The sequence below is a fragment of the Rhinichthys klamathensis genome, unplaced genomic scaffold (genome assembly GCF_029890125.1).
Source record: "Rhinichthys klamathensis goyatoka isolate OS25496 unplaced genomic scaffold, OSU_Roscu_1.1 h1tg000114l_1, whole genome shotgun sequence".
Classification (NCBI taxonomy): domain Eukaryota; kingdom Metazoa; phylum Chordata; class Actinopteri; order Cypriniformes; family Leuciscidae; genus Rhinichthys; species Rhinichthys klamathensis.
In genome coordinates this window covers 901,851-921,626 of record NW_026606651.1, presented here as the reverse complement: position 1 = coordinate 921,626, position 19,776 = coordinate 901,851, and the positions used below count along the sequence as shown (strand labels likewise).

The 19,776-nt window shown below is 38.1% G+C and overlaps 1 protein-coding gene across 1 annotated transcript; it reads left to right on the top strand.

The window, feature by feature from the left end:
• Positions 1–1,717: 1,717 nt before the first annotated feature.
• On the top strand, positions 1,718–12,710 carry ckap2l (cytoskeleton associated protein 2-like). The gene is made up of 9 exons (XM_056254706.1): positions 1,718–1,885; positions 2,821–2,887; positions 3,047–3,110; positions 3,195–4,315; positions 4,600–4,798; positions 8,136–8,291; positions 9,357–9,414; positions 10,738–10,900; positions 11,928–12,710. The coding sequence occupies exons 1-9, from the start codon at positions 1,840–1,842 to the stop codon at positions 12,226–12,228; spliced, it is 2,175 nt and encodes a 724-aa protein (XP_056110681.1). The 5' UTR covers positions 1,718–1,839; the 3' UTR covers positions 12,229–12,710.
• The last annotated feature ends 7,066 nt before the right edge of the window (positions 12,711–19,776 follow it).

The following is a 19,776-nucleotide window of genomic DNA, read 5'->3' as shown; positions in this document are numbered from 1 at the left end:
GCAGCATTTTTCAGCTTTCGGACACAAGTCTATATATTTCAGCATGTTTTATTTATGTATTGCATTTTTGAAGACCTAACCAGGTGTTTAAACACTGAAAATGCTGGATGCATAAACCGTGACAGATGCAATATGATGCACTGGAGAATAAACTGAAAGATCATGACAAAAATATCTGCTTAAGTAAAATTCATAATTAAGCTTACTGGTTATTGACACTTGAAAACTTATAATGCACTTCTAATGTTTCCTCTCCAGTCACGCTCTGCTTAAAAGGGAGATGGGACAATTCGAAAATATTTAAGATTGATGTAAGAAACTTGAAAAATTCTATTTTAATTCTGGTGTACTATTAGCATTGCAAATTATATATTGACATACATGAGCAAAACCCTGATGAATGATGCAGTATGATTTCAAAATGTTCCAAACTAAAAAAGCATCTTGTGTGAAAATCTGACCTTTTTTATAAAGGATTTCACATGGTTTATGTCATATCCTCCTGAGACCCAGAAAAAACAAGTTTTTTGAATTTAGTTTTTTTCCATGTCATCACACTGTTTAGAGCACAATAAACAAATGGTAAAAAAAACATATATATAAAATAATATTTTATTCATACGTTATGCTATGTCCTCTGTAGTGGACGCCAGGACTAAGTTGTTTAAAAAATAAAATGACATGAAATTATATGTATAGGCAAAAACAATGGGATTTTTTTTTCAATCACCAATACATTTAGGGGTTTCAGGATTTTTTCAACCAAAATTTGTATAAAGATTATTCTCAACTATGTTATGAAAGAAATAATGGAATGAATTGATACACCATTTTACTTTTTGCAATATGTGGGTAGAATGGCCATAAGTTAATATTCCCATTCAATGCAATGTATCTATACACTGTATCTAATTTGCACATTAATGTGTTCTGGGAGCAACATTTAATGAAAGAATAAAGGGTAATAATTGGAGTAATAATTGGCAACATTTTAATAATAATATCTAACATTTCATAGGAATATTGATGTATAATTTATTTCCATATTCACTTGTTGTGTCTCCCAGAATGCCTGATAAACATGATTTTAGTCCTGATGTCCTCTACAGTGGACACGTTTGAAATCAATGCCCTGTTCTGTAACAGAAAGTTTTTTTTTTTTAAACCCCTTAACATTTTCCTGAGATGTTGTTTTATGAAATACAATTTGAAAAGTAGTCCAATTTATATTATAATTACACTATATTATCATATTTCCATAAGAATGCTACATTTGATCACTAAATTAATGTCAGACATTTTTAAAGACCAAGGAGAAGTTGTTTTCATGGTGAAACCTCCAAACATTTGGTATCTCTGAAAAGTCCTGAATGTGCTCTTTACAGGACACCCAGGTTGTGTCATGTGACATGTATGATGTCAGAGAAATTCACTAAAATATAATGTCCACTACAGTGGACAAAAGTCTATTCTTGGGTCCCAGGAGGATATAGATACCTAAATACAATTAGTCACCTCAACGCAGAGGCAAACATATTACCGTATATTATTGTTTTGAAATAGAACAGCCCCTCAAACATAAATGGCAGCGGTTAAGTACCGATTTGACGAATCATCCAATCATATGAATCATCAAAACTGACGAACCAATAGCCGGTATCCAAATATTTGAACGAACCAATGGGAAAGGAGATGGGCGTGCCCCCGTCAAATTCAAGCGACAGTTTGGTGGAGAATGTGTTGGACGTTGGGTTAGCAACACCGTGTCTGTGTGCTAATAGACTCGTTTATAAAGTTATAAACAAATACGAAATTTATTGTGGATGATCGGATAAAGCAATGGAAACAGTGACGGAGGGAGACGTATCTAAACTATCTAAGATAGGTAAAGCGCTCTCCTATAAGCTAACACCAGGCTAGTCATAATATGCATCATGTACGCTGTTGGATATTTATTGTTCCTATCGATTCACATTTGTTTAGTTTTATACCGCTAAATTATAGTTGCCGGTAGTTATGTCAAGAATATAATTTGGAAAATCATCTAATATTGATGTGAAAACCAATGAGCTGATGTTCAAAACACTGCAGTACCATAGCGATGTGTTTATTATGTGTATTATGTGTAGCACTGTGTGCGCGCGTGATTGAAAGAGGCACAGCTTTTGCCTTATGAGGGGACTAACGTTAAATGTAATTACTTGTGGTGTCACCTCATCTTTCCCTCTGGAAAACAGCTTAATAAAGGTACAAAATAATCTTAATAATACTTCCTGTATCCGTATCAGGTTAACATTTTCCATCATTAGCGTTAGTCCTTCTTGCTTGCCTTTACTAGTTTGTTAAAACAGTCATGCAGATAAACGTCATGCAAATCAAACTCCAACTATTTTAAACAGCATTTTGCTAATCCTTTTATATAAAAGGATTAGCAAAATGCTGTTTAAACTAGTTGTAGTTGGAGTATAGCATACCACTATATGCATGACTATCAAATGTCAAAGCCTAACCTCCTTATTAGGACATTATTCAAATAGTTCATGAAGAAACTACTTTTACTTCTAAAATGGCAAAAGTTCTATTATCTGTGTCTGGGCATCATCCTAAATGTTTTGTATTTTTTCTGACAACATTGTCCTTATCAAATAAACATAGGCTATATTTGATATGAAATGGACATGAAATATTGATTTGATTTATATCATTATTTGATTAAAAATATACAAGACACAAAATATATGGGAAACACAAAACTAGCACATCTATAAAATGTATTAAATGCATGCAGGTATGTTAAATGGATTTCCCTTTCATTTACAGAGCAACGCAAACTGAAATTGGCAGAATATCTGGTGGGAAAAGGAAGACTGAAAGCACCTAATCCAAAGTAGGTGGTCTTAAAGGATCTTTCTGTCTGTAACAATTGTTGAATTTGTAATTCATTATTTTAAAAATAAAAAATGGAAATATTTTCACCATTTATATAATCACCATATAATGTTGTGTTTATCTTCTGAATAAACTTGTTTTTTTATTTTACTCAAAGACCATATCTCAAGGACAAACCTGTTACAAAAAAACATGCTGAAAATAATCAAAAGGACAAAATTGTAAGTTAGAATTACATTGAAATTTTGCAGTATTCTATGTTGAAAGTGTAGACTGATGAATTGATGTCTCTTTATTTCTCTCAGAGAGGTGATGCAAAGGAGAATTGTGGCATCAATGGCACAAATGTAAAAGAAGTGAAGAGAGTGAAGAAATTGGCAGAGGTTAATAAAAACACATCCACAAAAAAAGGACTCAGCCTCCATTCACTAGCCAAAGCCCCAGCACAGTCTTCCAGTAATTCCTGTAATACTTTACTAATCTTAAAGACACAACGCAATAGCACTGCTTCTCTTCAAAATACAAGGAAACCACACAAAGCTGAGGAAACTCCTGCATCAATCCATGCCGCAAATAGGACTCGTCCACAAAGCCTTCAAAATGACCAACACAAAGCCCATCAAGCACAGCCAGCTTCAAATACAACTCAAAAGTCAAGAAAATCAAGTCTTGTTTCAGTCTGTGGCCCTTCAAAGTCTGGATATGGCATCTCTGCTCACAGACGCACAGATCAAACGTCCCGTACCAAGACGGAGCTTCAGTCGACACGGCCTTTGGCTAAGAAATTAGCAGAAACAGCCATCAAAACAGCATCAACTGCTAATTTGAAGAGTCAAAGACCAATGAGCACAACTGGGACAAAAATTCAGACAAACATTGTTTCTAAACCCCAGGCAAAACTAACACAGCAAACCAGGAGTCAAAGTGCTGTACCCAAGTTTGGGATTCACAACAGCAGTTCTCAGATCAGTAAACCCATGAGCCGAAAATCGAATTCGGCGACAAACAGATTTGACGTGAACCAGAGAAAGGATATTTCATGCATCATCACAAAAGTGGATGCCACAAAAACGAAATCGCATTGCTCTGTCACAAACAGAGTAACAAGAACAAGTGTCTCTACTTTATCTAAACCTGCAAATGGTGAAGGATCAGCTATCATCAAAAATAAGCAGAATATTACTGTTAAACCAATTAGTGCCACTGCTTCGACCAAACTCCTCAGTCGAAACACCAAGAGTTGTGTATTGCCACAGACAAGCACTGCGCCCCAAGAGCTTCAGCGGCCCGCCAAGAGATCCAGCCAGGCCAAGCCTGCAGTGCAATTTCAGACCCCTAAATCCAGTTTCTGTCCCAGCACTCAAGGTGTCCGAACAGCCCCGGTAGATGGAAGGAAGAAGCCGACTGCAGCTCAGGAGCAGAGACTGTAAGTTTACTTAAGTTTAACTAACTGTAGCATTGTTTTTCAGAGAAACGAGTATGTGAACTTAGCATGTTTCCTAAATATCGGCAAAGTACTGCATGAAAGGGAATATTCGAAAAACCATAGTAGGGGCAGTTTAAAGCTTCTGTATGTGTTTGGAACGACATGAGGGTGAGTAAATGATAACAGAGTTTTCTTTTTTGGGTGAACGATCCCTGTAGGGACCTAAGTATAGGGTTTTTTTTGTGTGTATGGGTCAAACCCTAACAGAAGTGTTGTCTGTGCAGGTGTAAGCTCCAGGAGTGGCGGGAATCGAGGGGCATCACATATAAACGTCCTCCCATGCCTGTCCGTCTGGTGAGGAGGAAGACGGTCTCTGCTATTCCTCAGCCATACTGGGCTTCTATCGAGAAAGAAGATGAAGTTCATAACATTGTCTTTGCTGTGGACCGGTCACTAGATGACTGCATTAAATTATTACAGCAGGTATTATTATTATAATATGAGTTTCTACTTTTTTAAAATGAGTAATTAAATTAATCGGCATTATAAGGGGTGATGCAACAAAGCATGTTTTTCCATGGAAATCTGAATTGCTGTTCGAACCAGCCAGCAGTGACTTCTGACTGGTACAAAATCACGCTCCACATAGTTGATATACATACTGCACCTTTAATTTGTAAACATGTCACCTTTTTCACCTCTTGTGAGTTTGCAGATCTGAACACTACAAAGATTAATACAATAAAAGGGGTTACTTTCATTAACACACTCCAACAGGTTAACACTAACTACAAACTCAGGGTTACTCACACAGAAGTTAGCACACAGTATACCTTCCTTAGTGTTCACTTGACCACTTGAAGTTACACAACAGAAATAAGTGCTGGGACCAGAAGAGAACAGTCTCTCAAAGAGGAAAGCCTCAGGGGCCGTTTACACGACACTGTTTTCAACTAAAAATGGAAAACTTTTTCTGTTTTGGCCGTTCATTTACACGACAACAGCGTTTTGGAGGCCTGAAAATGCAAACGTTTGAAAACGGGATTCTAAGTGCAAGTTTTTGAAAATTAAATAAATACATTTGAATGAAAATGATCATTTTATTTTTAGATTACCTTTTATTAACAGTTTTTAAATATATATATATTAGGGCCGGGACTCGATTAAAAAAATTAATCTAATTAATTAGAGGCTTTGTAATTAATCGAAATTAATCGCATTTTAATTGCATAAAAATTTGACCTGAGAACAGTGAGAAGTAATTTTTTTCACATGGATTTTTAGTATACTATTGAATAATGACTGAATACATAAGCTTAAGCAACAAAATAGTTTATTTTTGTTCAACCAAGTCCAGCAGACCAGTGCAATTTTTGCCATTAATACATATTGCTACACTACACTAATAGCAATAGCGAATTCCTTGTTGCATAGCTTGCACGCAACCATGCTCTTATCGACGCTTCCATCCATTCGCTTTTTATAACAAAATTTCCCATCCACCGGCCAACCAAAGCGATCTCGTCAGCTTCTTCGTCATGAACGCTAGTTGGTGCGCCAGTATAATCGGTCCGCCGAAACTCATCTAGTGAGAAACGTTCCGCGGTGCAAAACTAAGTGTGATTAAAATAATTTGTGTAATTAATTAACGTGTTAAAGTCTGTAATTAATTAATCTTAATTAACGTGTTAAAGTCCCGGCCCTAATATATATATATATATATATACACAGTATATATATATATATATATATATAATTAATAATGCGATTTCTTAATCTTAATATTCAAACCTCACAATGACTCTTTTTAGTTTCTCTTTTAATTTTTTTTTTTTTTTATCGTGACCACAAAGTTTTGGAGAAGCACTGCCATTTTTTGTATTGTAACCCTCAAAAGTGCTGGATAATAACTGTCTAGACGAGGAATGACTGGGTCTAGTTGTAATTAATAAACGGTAAACATTTTGAACTTTCAATTCCACCATTGTCAGATGGACCAACTGCAATGTTTACGTTACCACGTGAAAAAAAGCACATTAAACCCTTTTAGGCCAAAAGCGCTTTCACACAGCAATCCAGGTAAATTACCGTAAAATTACCAAAATTACTTCCATAAGAACTCCGATTGTCCCAAAGGAGATTTCTTACGTCAGCCGTTCTGACTTTGTACTCTTACCGGTAATCTTCATCCTGCGTTCACACACAGCATAATACTGGATTAACTAGTGTTGTAGATTTTTTTTTTTTTTCTAAACCTAACTACGTACCTTTAATAATTATACTCTAGCGCGCCTATACATTGACGTTAGCTAAGTTTACACTTCAGCGAGTCTTCAATCTACTACAGCATCCGTCTAATCCTATACTCCAGCGAGTCTTCAGCCGAGTCTAATCCTATAATTCTAATTTACTTGTTTGCTTGCTTCGCATTTTAAATGACTGACAGACTTCTTGTCCTTTAAATGTTCTTTATTACGGCCGGGAGTTCTCGAATAGTTCTCAGAGAATCTCAACCCAAAAGAAGAATACAACAAGCTTTATAGGATAAAGCCAGACACATCAGATTAGAAGATGTGTCTGGCTTCATCCCTTCATTTCCCTTTGTTGGTGACATCAGCAAAAATATCCTGTATCATCAAAAAACAATAGTCAAAGAACGGAACGTTTAGTCCATTGACCAAGGTTACATTGAGTCAAAAGTTTGTTAGAAGGTTAGATCATATCGAAAGTCTGATGGCTACATCCTAAATAAAAGGAAGTAAGATTTATGTTGTTTTATTGTTAGATCTAGAATGAAAAGTTAGTCACCATCAGACATAAAAATGGGAAGTGTGATAAAAGTTTATCATAAGATAAAAATCTAAAATCAGATTTTGATGGTTAGTAACATAATTACCGGTAATCTTATCTTTTAAAAATCCACCACACTGGTAATGTAAGAACTTCCCGTAAAGTAGTTTGTAAATTGCCAGAACCGATTTACCAGTATTTTTGAAAAGGACTGTTCACACATGATCTTTGGTAATTTAGTTTACCAGTAAAGATTGTATGTGTGATAGGGGTTAAAGTGTAATTTTTTTAGACCAGCCATTGTCATTCCAACATTTGACTGCATACAGTTATGATATGAGTTATACAGTTATAACAATACCTTATCATAATGCTTCCTTGTCCTGCCTTGGTTGAACAGATCACATGTATTTGCCATTTACTGGCATAAATTGACCATGATGTTTACCATTCTTGTACAACAGTCTCACTGCTCAGAATTTATGGTCTTCTTGAGCTATGCAGTACAAGTTGCATTGTACTCCTGTATTTATGTGGAACATCTTTAATGAATACAAATTTGAATCTAATTAGATGATGCTTTCCTTTAAAGGGATACTCTACTGGTTTTTCATATTAAACTGTTATTCCCTTAACTAAGACGAGTTGATACATACCTCTCTCGTCTCAGTGCGTGCACTAAATCGCTGTCTTGCGGCGAAACTTTGTTAGATCTTATCTCAGCCCTGTTCATTCAATACAGGCCCAGAAGAGAAGCGACCAAACACCTCCACGTGTTCCCTATTTAAATACAGTTACACGAGTAGTGTAACTCGACCTAGGACGGTGACACAAAATAAAACGTTGCGCTTTTCTAAGCGTGTAAAATGGATAACTATATTGTATGGCAGAATACCATAGCAAGTGCTTGGGATATCATCTCTCGTGAAAAGTCCGCTCCCGTTGAAATGAGAGGGAGGGGAGAGGACTTTTAGTGCTCACAAGCATATTGAGAACTGATCCAATGCTGTTTGTGTCTTTTATCTGACAGGGTTTCCCGGTGGAAAAGGTCAGAGATGTGCTGTCTCGGGTGCCAATGGCACAGAAGTTTGCTAAATACTGGATCTGCCAGGCCAGACTAATGGAAAGAGAAGGAAACCTGGAGGTCCTGCCCATGTTCCAGGAGGCCATCCGTGTAGTGAGAGAGGTCAGTCTCTCTTTGTCTCTTAAACATACACACTTTTTTTTTTCTTATTGATAGTACCGGTATTTTCTTTTGCTTGTTGCTTTTTTTGTTTTAGTCTGATAATCTGAGAAGCCCATTAAATGATAAATGGACTGCATTTATATAGCGCTTTCAAAGACCCAATGGCCACCAAAGCGCTTTACATATTGCCTCACATTCACCCATTCACTCACTCATTCATACACCGACGGCGGTGTCAGCCATGCAAGGCGCCATCCAGCTCGTCGGGAGCAGCTCGGGTTAGGTGTCTTGCTCATGGACACCTCGACACTTGGTCAGGTTGAACCGGGGATTGAACCACCAACCGAAAAATAGACATAGTTGGGATGCTCATAATGAACTGTTTAAGCATTAACCGACAGCAAGAATTTTGACAGATTAACACTGTCGGTTAAACATTTTTAAAAAAGTATTATTTTCAAGATTTCTTTGAAAATGCTTGCTGCATGGTTAAAAAAATATGCTGTACATATAAAATAGTTTTTTTGAGAGAAAATAAACAATTTGCGTACAAGTTGTATTTTATTATTGCATTGATGTAAAATATGGGTTAGTAATGCGAAATGTTTACAAACTCCACAATAAATCTTTTTTGATTTTAACAGTATTCAGAACAGGGATGAAAAATAAAAGTAACTATATAAATGCCAAAGCGAATTAATTTAAAGCAGAACTGAAACAGAAACGGCGTAAGGCTCACAGCTAGTCGGTGGCATAACATTTTTCAATGAAAGAAGGTAGCGGTAACTCTGGTGTACTTTGGACGGGTGCACGCAGTCTGACAATACTGACAATTCTAATTTAATTCTAGTTTAACATAATCTTGTCGGTTAATGGTAAAAATGATCGGTTAACGGTAGTCGTTTAGGGGGGAAATTACGAATTTAAGACATAGTTTTGTTAGTATTTTGAAATAAGCTAATACCAGTTACTCCTTAGGCCAAAACTTACAGTAACAGCAAATCAAAGAGACACATGTGCATGAGTAACAGACTTGTTTTCACTTAATGTGGGTTTTCTCAACAGCCAGTGGATGAACTACGATCTGTGGTATTTGAGATCCTTAAAAAGAGTCAGATTCAAGGTAAAGTAAGAGGATGAGTAATCCATATTTCTGCCATACAGTCACATACAGTACATATTTTTGCAATTGCTTGGGTTTGGATTAGGTGTGGATTATTAGTGTACAAGTGTGTTTTGTGTAATATTATTACAAATTAAAATAACTGCTTTAAAATATATTTAAAATATTCAAATATATTTTAAATTGTAATTGATTCCTGTGATGGCAAAGCTGAATTTTCAGAATCATTACTCCAGTCTTCAGTGCCATATGGTCCTTCAGAAATAATTTACATTTATTCATTTAGCAAACGCTTTTATTCAAAGCGACATACAGTTGAGGTATACAAGAAACAATTCATCTTAAGAAGGCAAGAAGTGCCAATAATACAAGCTGGAAGCTAGTTATTTGAAAAAGTTTTAAATTGGATATTTTTCTTACACAAACGCATCGCTTCTCTTCAGAAGGCCTTTATTTACCCCCGGAGCCGTGTGGAGCACTTTTATTATGGATGGATGCACTTTAATGGACTTCAAAACATAAACGGCCATTCACTGCCATTTTAAAGCTTGGAAGAGTGAAAAAATGTATTACAAGTTTTTTGAAATTGTTTGTTAACATGGTCAAACAGTGCATAATCTAATTACGTATGTGCTAATTTGCATAAATAACACAACATATCTAAACATTGGGTATAGCCAGGTGAAAATGTCTTGTAGAATCTTCATCAAGATTCTACAAGACATTTTGGCTTTTTGCCATCTGGCTTTTTTTTCCTTACTCAGGACATATTGAGGATACAAAATCAGTTGAGTTTGCTTCTGTTGCAATTTGTTCTAGGTTGACCCCCATTTTGGCTTAAAATGACTGGACCAAAAATGGATTTGGCTATTCCAGTCATAACTGTGTATGGTGTAGCATTAATATTTGTCCTCAATGAAATCTTTCAACCCAGTGACGGTGGCTGCTAGGTGAAGCGAGTTTACCAGCCACAACACAAAATCACCAGCATGTGGCTGGTGCTAATTTCCATCCCTGGCCTGTACGTAGCTCATAGCTAATCGTTTCAATTATACCAGATGACGTATGTAGAGCGGTTTAACGCCAAAAGCTGCTCTTTTTTTCAAAATAAACTTGCGTTCTAAACTACTTAGAACAATATCTAATATCTGGTCCATGGAATCATCCTAGCAGCGTGAATAAAATCACGCTGCGCAAAGGCAGCATGGGGAAACCCAGGCTAGCAATAAAAAGTATTGTAAACACTTTGGATAAGTGTCTGCTAAATGCATAAATGTAAATGAATAAAAAAAAAAATATATCACTATGTTTTAAATCATTCAGGTACGTCTCCGATGCCAAAAGAGCCTGAAATGGTAGAGACTAGGATGCATGACGAACAGGAAGTCGGTGACGTCATGTGTACTCCAAAACCTGTAGGGGCCCTCATATGTGGAATGAGGGGAGACTCGTCTGTCGTCAAATATAAAATTACAGCCACCCCAGGGTACGACACACACACACTCCAACTTGAATTTGAATAACCTTGATCTCATGTGCACTGTTGCCTAAATATTCTTTGGAATAAGTAGCATAATGTTAGGACTGTTATAGATGTAAAATTCAGTTTCTTTTTTGTATTTAAATAAAATAATGGTAACACTTGACTTTACAATAAGGTTCATTAGTTTAGTTAAGGTTCAACTACTTTAGTTAACAGGAACTAAGAATGAACAATACTACTTCAGCATTTATCAATCTTAGTTAATATGAATTTCAACATTTACTAATATATTATTAAAAAACAAAGGTTGTATTTGTTAACATTAGGTAATGCACTGTGAACTAACATTAACAAAGATCAATAAATACTGTAACAAATTGTAATGCTCATCGTTAGTTCGTGTTAGTTACGGTAATACATTAACTAATGTTAGCTAATGAACCTTATTGTTAAGTGTTACCAAAATAATAATAAATTGAAATATTTTGAGTCATATTTACTTCTTTATAGTAGCAGTAAAACTTTGAATACAACTCCTCATTCTTTAATACAATTTTCCACATTTAAAATAATTGAAATAATCAACATAACATTGTACAACCCATGAAATTATATTTGAGCTTTTAATCTACAAATGTATGCTCACTATAAGAAATTTTTACAAGGTAACAGCTTATATTTGTCTAAAAAAAACCTAACATTTAAACATGAGCCTTAATATGATTAGACTGTGATATTTATATAGGGTGTTTGTCTGTAAAATACAACTCCACATCAGCATGATAACAGCATAGACTAAATTAATATTGGTTCATCAAAATGAGAACTGATTACACTCGAGAAAATGATATATTCAACCCAGTCCTACTAATACAATCATTTAATACAGGAAATGAACACATTTTCCAAAAGTCCAGCTCCACCAAGTATGATTGTTAGGCCATAAGTAGGTCAGGATGATTCTCTGCTCTCTTTTCTGCAATAAATGTAGTAATGTCTGATTACTTTGTATTCTCTTGCACAATTTAAGGGGGAAAAGGAGTCAGCAGGGAGTGGAATCAGGACAAGTAGACGGTCACGAAATCCGTTTCTTTACCCCAGTGCGGCGTTCAGTGCGGATTGAGAAAACTGCTCTGCGCTATCCAACAGCCTTGCAGGAACATGACCCCTGTGTGACCTCTCTTTGTGACCTTGCAGGTGAGAGTAAGGAAGAGGTCGAAGGTTACACACGACCCCAGAGCTCTCCTGTGTATGTGTACCGGGAGAATGAAGCACTGAGCGACCATGTTCAAGTTAAACTTGTTTATCCAGAGGAGGTTGAAACATTATAATGTTTGTTAAAATGCAGTGACCTTCATTTCCCACCTGGAAGCCAAGAATTGTTTTTGTTTTCATTCTGTTTTTACTATTTGTTTGTAATGTCTTTTGTACTATGATGCACATTTAGACAAGCTCATATACTACTAAACATATTTTTGCTAGGTTTTAGCCAGACCTTGAGCTTTGACTCTCTCTTTATACTGGTTAGATGCTACCTAATTGGATCATATCTTTGTTGCTGTAATGAATTTCAACATTAAGCATTGCTGTGTGTAAAAAAAAATACATTGTCTATATTCTTTCTGCAAAAGATTCAACAGAAGAGTCAATATTCAGTTAATCAGATATTTAAGTCAAACCTATCCTTATAACTTCAGTTATAATTTATGGATCAGCCTCAATCTCTTGTGCATGTCTGAGCAATAGCACACATGAATTTTAGTGTAAAAATTTTGGATTTTACATTATAAATAAACCATATTTAAGTCCCTGATGTTATAATTTTGTTCCAATGAAGCTGCAGAATTATAGATGAGATGGATGGATGGCTATTAGGGTTCTGCAATCTGAGCAAACAAAATCTTTTGGTTCAGTTAAAGGTCAGTCAATACAAGTAGTGGCTTTAGATAGGAGTAGAATGTAGTAGGTGGGGAACTATTGCGTATGTTCACAGTCAGAATACTCGCTGTAAAAAAATGCAAGCATGATGTGGCAAGTTTGAAAAATGCATATTAGATTTGGACATGTGTGCAATAATGTGTGCTTTGGACAATAGCATAAAGGACATTTGCAGTTCATAGCAGCTGAGTTAAAAATATGTGATGCAGCAAAATACATGATTTGAAAATCCTCTTTGGCCCAACTTAAAACTTCTAAAAGACTACAAGTTAAAGTTACCATGAAATCAAAATCGACAGAACTTATTTTTTTATGGAATATTGTAATATCTGTAGGCTAAATTATTTATCCATGCACATCATCATTTTTTTTATTTTTTTATTCATAAGCCCTCTTAATCTGATGACGTTTACTGCCGTGAGGGCGGGACAACCTGTCACTCACATGAGATCACAGCAATGGCAAACCACAACTATCCAATCAATTCCTGATGGAGAAAATCATGCCCCGCCATTTTTTTCTTTTTTGAGAAGCCATTTCACTTGGATATACACTCACCGGCCACTTTATTAGATACACCTGTCCAACTGCTCGTTAACACTTAATTTCTAAGCAGCCAATCACATGGCGGCAACTCAGTGCATTTAGGCATGTAGACATGGTCAAGACAATCTCCTGCAGTTCAAACCGAGCATCAGTATGGGGAAGAAAGTTGATTTGAGTGACTTTGAACGTGGCATGATTGTTGGTGCCAGAAGGGCTGGTCTGAGTATTTCAGAAACTGCTAATCTACTGGGATTTTCACGCACAACCATCTCTAGGGTTTACAGAGAATGGTCCGAAAAAGAAAAAACTTCCAGTGAGCGGCAGTTCTGTGGGCGGAAATGCCTTGTTGATGCCAGAGGTCAGAGGAGAATGGCCAGACTGGTTCGAGCTGATAGAAGGGCAACAGTGACTGAAATAACCACTCGTTACAACCAAGGTATGCAGCAAAGCATTTGTGAAGCCACAACACGCACAACCTTGAGGCGGATGGGCTACAACAGCAGAAGACTCCACCGGGTACCACTCATCTCCACTACAAATAGGAAAAAGAGGCTACAATTTGCAAGAGCTCACCAAAATTGAACAGTTGAAGACTGGAAAAATGTTGCCTGGTCTGATGAGTCTCGATTTCTGTTGAGACATTCAGATGTTAGAGTCAGAATTTGGCGTAAACAGAATGAGAACATGGAACCATCATGCCTTGTTACCACTGTGCAGGCTGGTGGTGGTGGTGTAATGGTGTGGGGGATGTTTTCCTGGCACACTTTAGGCCCCTTAGTGCCAATTGGGCATCGTTTAAATGCCACGGCCTACCTGAGCATTGTTTCTGACCATGTCCATCCCTTTATGGCCACCATGTACCCATCCTCTGATGGCTACTTCCACCATGTCACAAAGCTCTAATCATTTCAAATTGGTTTCTTGAACATGACAATGAGTTCACTGTACTAAAATGGCCTCCACAGTCACCAGATCTCAACCCAATAGAGCATCTTTGGGATGTGGTGGAACGGGAGATTCGCATCATGGATGTGCAGCCGACAAATCTGCGGCAACTGTGTGATGCCATCATGTCAATATGGACCAAACTCCCTGAGGAATGCTTCCAGCACCTTGTTGAATCTATGCCACGAAGAATTGAAGCAGTTCTGAAGGCAAAAGGGGGTCCAACCCGTTACTAGCATGGGGTACCTAATAAAGTGGCCGGTGAGTGTATGTCCCAATGTAGACAATCACAACTTTTGTTTCATGCTGACTTAAAAAAAAAAAAAAAACAGTATTTGTGAAATAATAACATACCAACAATCTAGGTTACTATACGGCACTGTATTACAAAAAATGTTGTAAAAATGTTCTCGTCATCTTACGGTCTTTTAAGGTGTTTCATTGTCAGGGCAACATAGCTACAAAATTGGATAACTACACAGTAACTACAAAGTGTTTTTTTTTCTTTTTTTTTTCTTCCACAAGTAATTTTGACATGCATATTGTTGTCTTGTGGCTACACTATTGAACCAGTATTTCAACATTCAAAATAAAAGGTACACTGTGTGTAACTTTTTTTTGTTCAAAATTAACAATTTTAATAATGAGTCAATACATCGTCAATCCTTCCCAAGCGTGTTTTTGTCTAACCCATTCGGTAGCCATTATAAGCGTTTATATTTTAGACGGGGCGGGATGGTTTTTGTGGGAAATCACGTACACATCACTTAACTCGACCGTGCGCGTCTCATATCTGTAAATAGAGAACAGTTGCTCCTTCGACGCGTGTATGGTGTGGGAGCGGTATAGGTTAGTTGTCACAATAAGAGAGAAAGGTTGACATGGAGCAGCTAAATCTTGAATTACCCGTAATGATACTCAGAACAGAAGAGAGTCTGCAGGCAAAAAGAGAACGCGACAGAGCTCGTAATAAAACGTGAATCAGCATTAGCTTGGATTTTCGGAGATGCCGAGAACTGAGGGATTTGAAATGTTGTAAAATAAAGCAATGCAGAGGTGCGTTTTTATTACTCAGTTAAATAAGTTATTTTATTGAACAGATAACCCATATCTCACTAACAAGGTTTATTGTAAAGCATTATCTATTGTGAAAAGGTCATTTCATTATGGTTGTAGCGCTGTGCTGGAATTTATTCAAGGAAGTACCTACCGTGTCTATTAATGGGTAAAGCTACAGTAACGTCTTCAGCTAGTCAGCTTGAGATCCTTTCCATCTAAACTGGTTAGATCTCTTAAGCCAAGTAGTGAATGTTTATGAGCTGTATAGATTACCATATTCATCCGCACAGTCACGCAGAGCCGAAGCACAACCAAAACATGTTCTTCCATAAAAAAACATGCATGCTGTTCTGTTTTTTAACCGATAGAGGTCAAAAGGTTACATAATGTACCTTTAATTTTTGTGGAAATGAATGTGCCACAAGTCCTGTTGGTTGAGCTAAACTTGTATTGAACCCAGAATATTACATTACACCAAGTGTAAGGCCTTGTGACCTTATGTGCAGTTAGATTAAATATGTACTGTTTGTGCATCTGTTGTAATCTTAGACCACCCATTCTGTTTTATAGCATACTGTTCTTCCTACGCTAAAAAGATCTGTTTATTACCGTGGAGAAAAACTAAAGCCAAATGTATATTGCACAACTCCATTTTGTCACTCTCCTTCACTTTAACAATCCAGACAATTTTTATAATGAAAAAGAAATGATGAAACAATATTTTCAACTGAAGTTCACTTGAAAAACATTACATCCATGTTGCATTTTGTTAGTTTTTGTTGACCGTGGCGGAGGGTGGGTTGGTTGAAATTTGGATAATGAACAGAATGTTTGAGATTTGCTTAAAGCATGGTTTTGTGTTCGAATTAAACAAAAGTATGAAATAATTCAGTTAAACTGAACTATTTTACTGTCAGGAGAGCACATTTCTGTTTCTGACTATTGCGACAATGCAATTGGCCAACTGCCAATGAAAATAGTTGACAGAATTACAAGGATGGGTGACGAATATTCTTTCGGTGAGAAAATATCCATGCTTTATCACTTGCGAAATGGTTTCATTGTTGAATCATTTCCAGGTCTCAGTTTCCACTAACATTGTCAGGATGATTAAAGTCCACATAAAATCAAAACTGACATTGAATATTGCAGTGTTTATTATAAATAAATTTTCCATCAAGATATGTGCCCTTGTAATCTTTAAATAAAAACATTACCTTCTCACCCTCCATACCTTCCAGCTACCTGCCACTCGCATGAATTAGCAAATGACAATGATCCAATCAATTCCTGATGGGGGTTCTGTGAATTTCAATTTAAAATGGAGGTTCTGTGAGTAGTGGATACATCACCATGCTACAGGAATTATATTACAATTATCTTCCATCAAATCTGTCTAGACTGTAAAATCATAGATGATTTACAGTTTATTCTGGATTATGTCAGTATGCGCGCAAGCGTGAACCACTAGTGTTTCTTCTTGCTGCATATCTTTTACTGTCTATGGCAGGGGTCTCCAACACGTCGCTCGCTGGAGGTAGCTCGTCAAGGGGCCGTTAATATGTTGTGTCTTTTGCGCACTCAAGTTCGTTATTTCAAATGTAGGCACGCGGCAAGCGTGCTCATAATTGAAGCGACGCGCTCATTTTTTCTAGGCGCAGCGAGATGAAAACGCCTCAACTTTTCAGAATGCCGCAAGCGCACCGCAGTTCATGTGACAAGAACCAACCAATCAGCTTCACCCTTTCCGTAACAACATTGAAAGCTCAGTCGAGTCAACATGAAGGATGGGGGTGCACCCAAACACTACAGGTGTTTTTCTCTTCTCCGTAAATAAATCTTGTAGCCGAGCTACAGCAAGCGTTTTTTGGTGGTGGAAATCCATTAGCTACTATAACTTTGTCGTCGTGGAGAGCTCAGAGCATGGTTGCATAGCAACAACAGATGCCACGGGAAAATCGGACTGAATTTTACTATTAATAATAAAAGATACGCTAATGTGCATTGTAAATGTCAGTAATTTATCTTTTTGACTCATTCTTTTTATAAAAATGATTTAAAGGCTGAAATATGTGAGGTTTATCTTTTTATAAAACCTTTTTTGTCAACTTTATTTGAATTTCATTTTACTCTATGTGCCTATAGGGGTGGGCCGGGGATGGCAGGGGATGGTGGCAATGTAAGTACTGGTATCTGGATATTTGTCGCGGGGCGAGGGCTTTGATTACCTCTCTCTTTTATGACCATACATGTGTTTGCATCCCTGATCAAGGGTAGTGAGGGGGAAAAGCTATTCAGGCAGTTTCTGGCAGAGAAAGGTGCCGTCCACAACCTGGTAAGCTCTCCATGCACTTTGGGAAAGAAAGGCACTGGGGCGGAGAGCTGAGAACCAGCGCGGCCCGCCCTGAGATACCAATCCTCCAACCGAGACTGAACGGGACACGGTGGAGGGTTCCACTCGAGCCTGGCAGCCTAGGCGGCCCGTTTTAGCATAGCTGACATTTCTGGATCTGTCTCGGGCAACGTTACACTCCTAGAGGGAGATAACACAGCCGAGTCGTCATCTCCAGAGGCCAGATGCTGCTATCGGCATCTTATCCTCTGGGGGAACCCCAATTGAAACGGCTGATTACAGAGGGACCAGCACGTTTAACAGGAATTCCATCGGCTGCGGTGTGATGGAGGAGTGAGGAGCCCACAGGGAATGGTTACCGGGCGAGACATCCATCACTATCCTCCGTTCACCCATCCCACACGGCACCCGGGGGTGGGGCATGGTAATGGGGACTCGCGCTTCACGGACGAAGGCGAGTCTCGATCTCAACAGCGCGACAGTCATATTCCCGCAATGGGAACATGTACCGGCCACAAAAGCTGCTTCAGCGTGCTGTAAGCCCAAACACGTGATGCAACAATTCACCTTTGGCTAAGCCACACCCTAGAATGTAGATTGACCAATCACAGCGCAGCCAAGAACGAGCTCCCACAGAGATCCGACACTTTTTCACAGCGCTTTCACAATATTTTTGGTCTCGGCAGGCTATTATACCATCGTAGTTTTATCAAAAATATGGTTAAACGTGGTGCCTGGGGCATTTGTGACACAGATACGCGTTTCCCAGAGAGGTTGGAGGCGGAGGGGGGTGTCCGTTTTTTTCCCTTCCCAAACCGAAGTCAAATCCTGACAAGTGTCGTCTAGCACACGCTGCTAATAAATACAACGTTATACTCGCGTAGTCCGTTTGCTTTGTAATAACGATTATAGAAGTGAATAGAGACCTACCCAGCTTTGCATGAACAGTGTTGCTCCGTGATATTGTTAGTCCCAGCCTCCGTCTCGATTAGTAGGATATGCGGTGGGTCATTTTTTGACTGTGACCGGTAGCTTTTGCCTCTATTTGGATGCCTTGTTGTTCCTTGCGTTTCGCCTGTATGTCGTGAATATAGCCTTCGAACGTATATTGCTGCCCCTTTTGCCTACTTCTATCGGACACTTTATTTGCTGTTTTATAAAAGTTTGATAAAATTTCAGCAGGAAGAGCTGTCACAGCATAAGCCATGTTGATACCAGAGCCCAGATGAAGTTTGTTTGTCGGACGTAGCAACAGTAACTAAGGGGGGCGGGGCTTAGCCAAAGGCGAATTGTGACCGTCAGAGAGGAAAAGGGAACGACCGCATCCAGAAACGCACAGGTGGAATGACATCTTGAAAAAGACGCAAACACACCCGTGTTGCTCTTTCAGGAAGCAGGACCCATCACCAGTGCCGGAGCACACAGGGGTATGACCGCGGCAACACTGAACAGTGAACTGAAACAGTGAAGCACTCACTTTTCCGCCCTCTAACCAGCCGTCAACAAACACAAACATTTAGAAATTTGTTGCTGTTAAAACAGCAGTTGAGAGCTCAAAGCTCGCGATCACCGCTGCACTCGCACTGTAGAAACCACCAGCACTGGGAGAGTCTTCCAGAAGAACACCGACACACTCGCTCGTTGTAAACAACAGCACTCTTCAGAGACATCAAACGATCGGCTGCTAAGCGAAAGGCAACTAGTGCGTGCATCCACTTCCGTATTTATACCCACGCCACGGGGGCGGAGTGTGTGATGTCATCACGCACACCAATTCCCTTTGGCTCGTTCAATAGTACTCGAAGACGATTGGCTCCCTGGTGTGATCCCCATTCAGTCGACGACTACGTCTGATGTTCTCGACTAATACGCTGGTTTCACACAGCCGCCATTTTGAAATCGAAAGCAATGCTCCGGTGGGAAGAACGTGATTTACACTATTGGATGTTAATATCCAATATAGGATATGTATATAGTTCGTTCCTGCTTCTTTTTTTACGTTCTGAATTATATATATAAAAATAATTTTATTTATAAA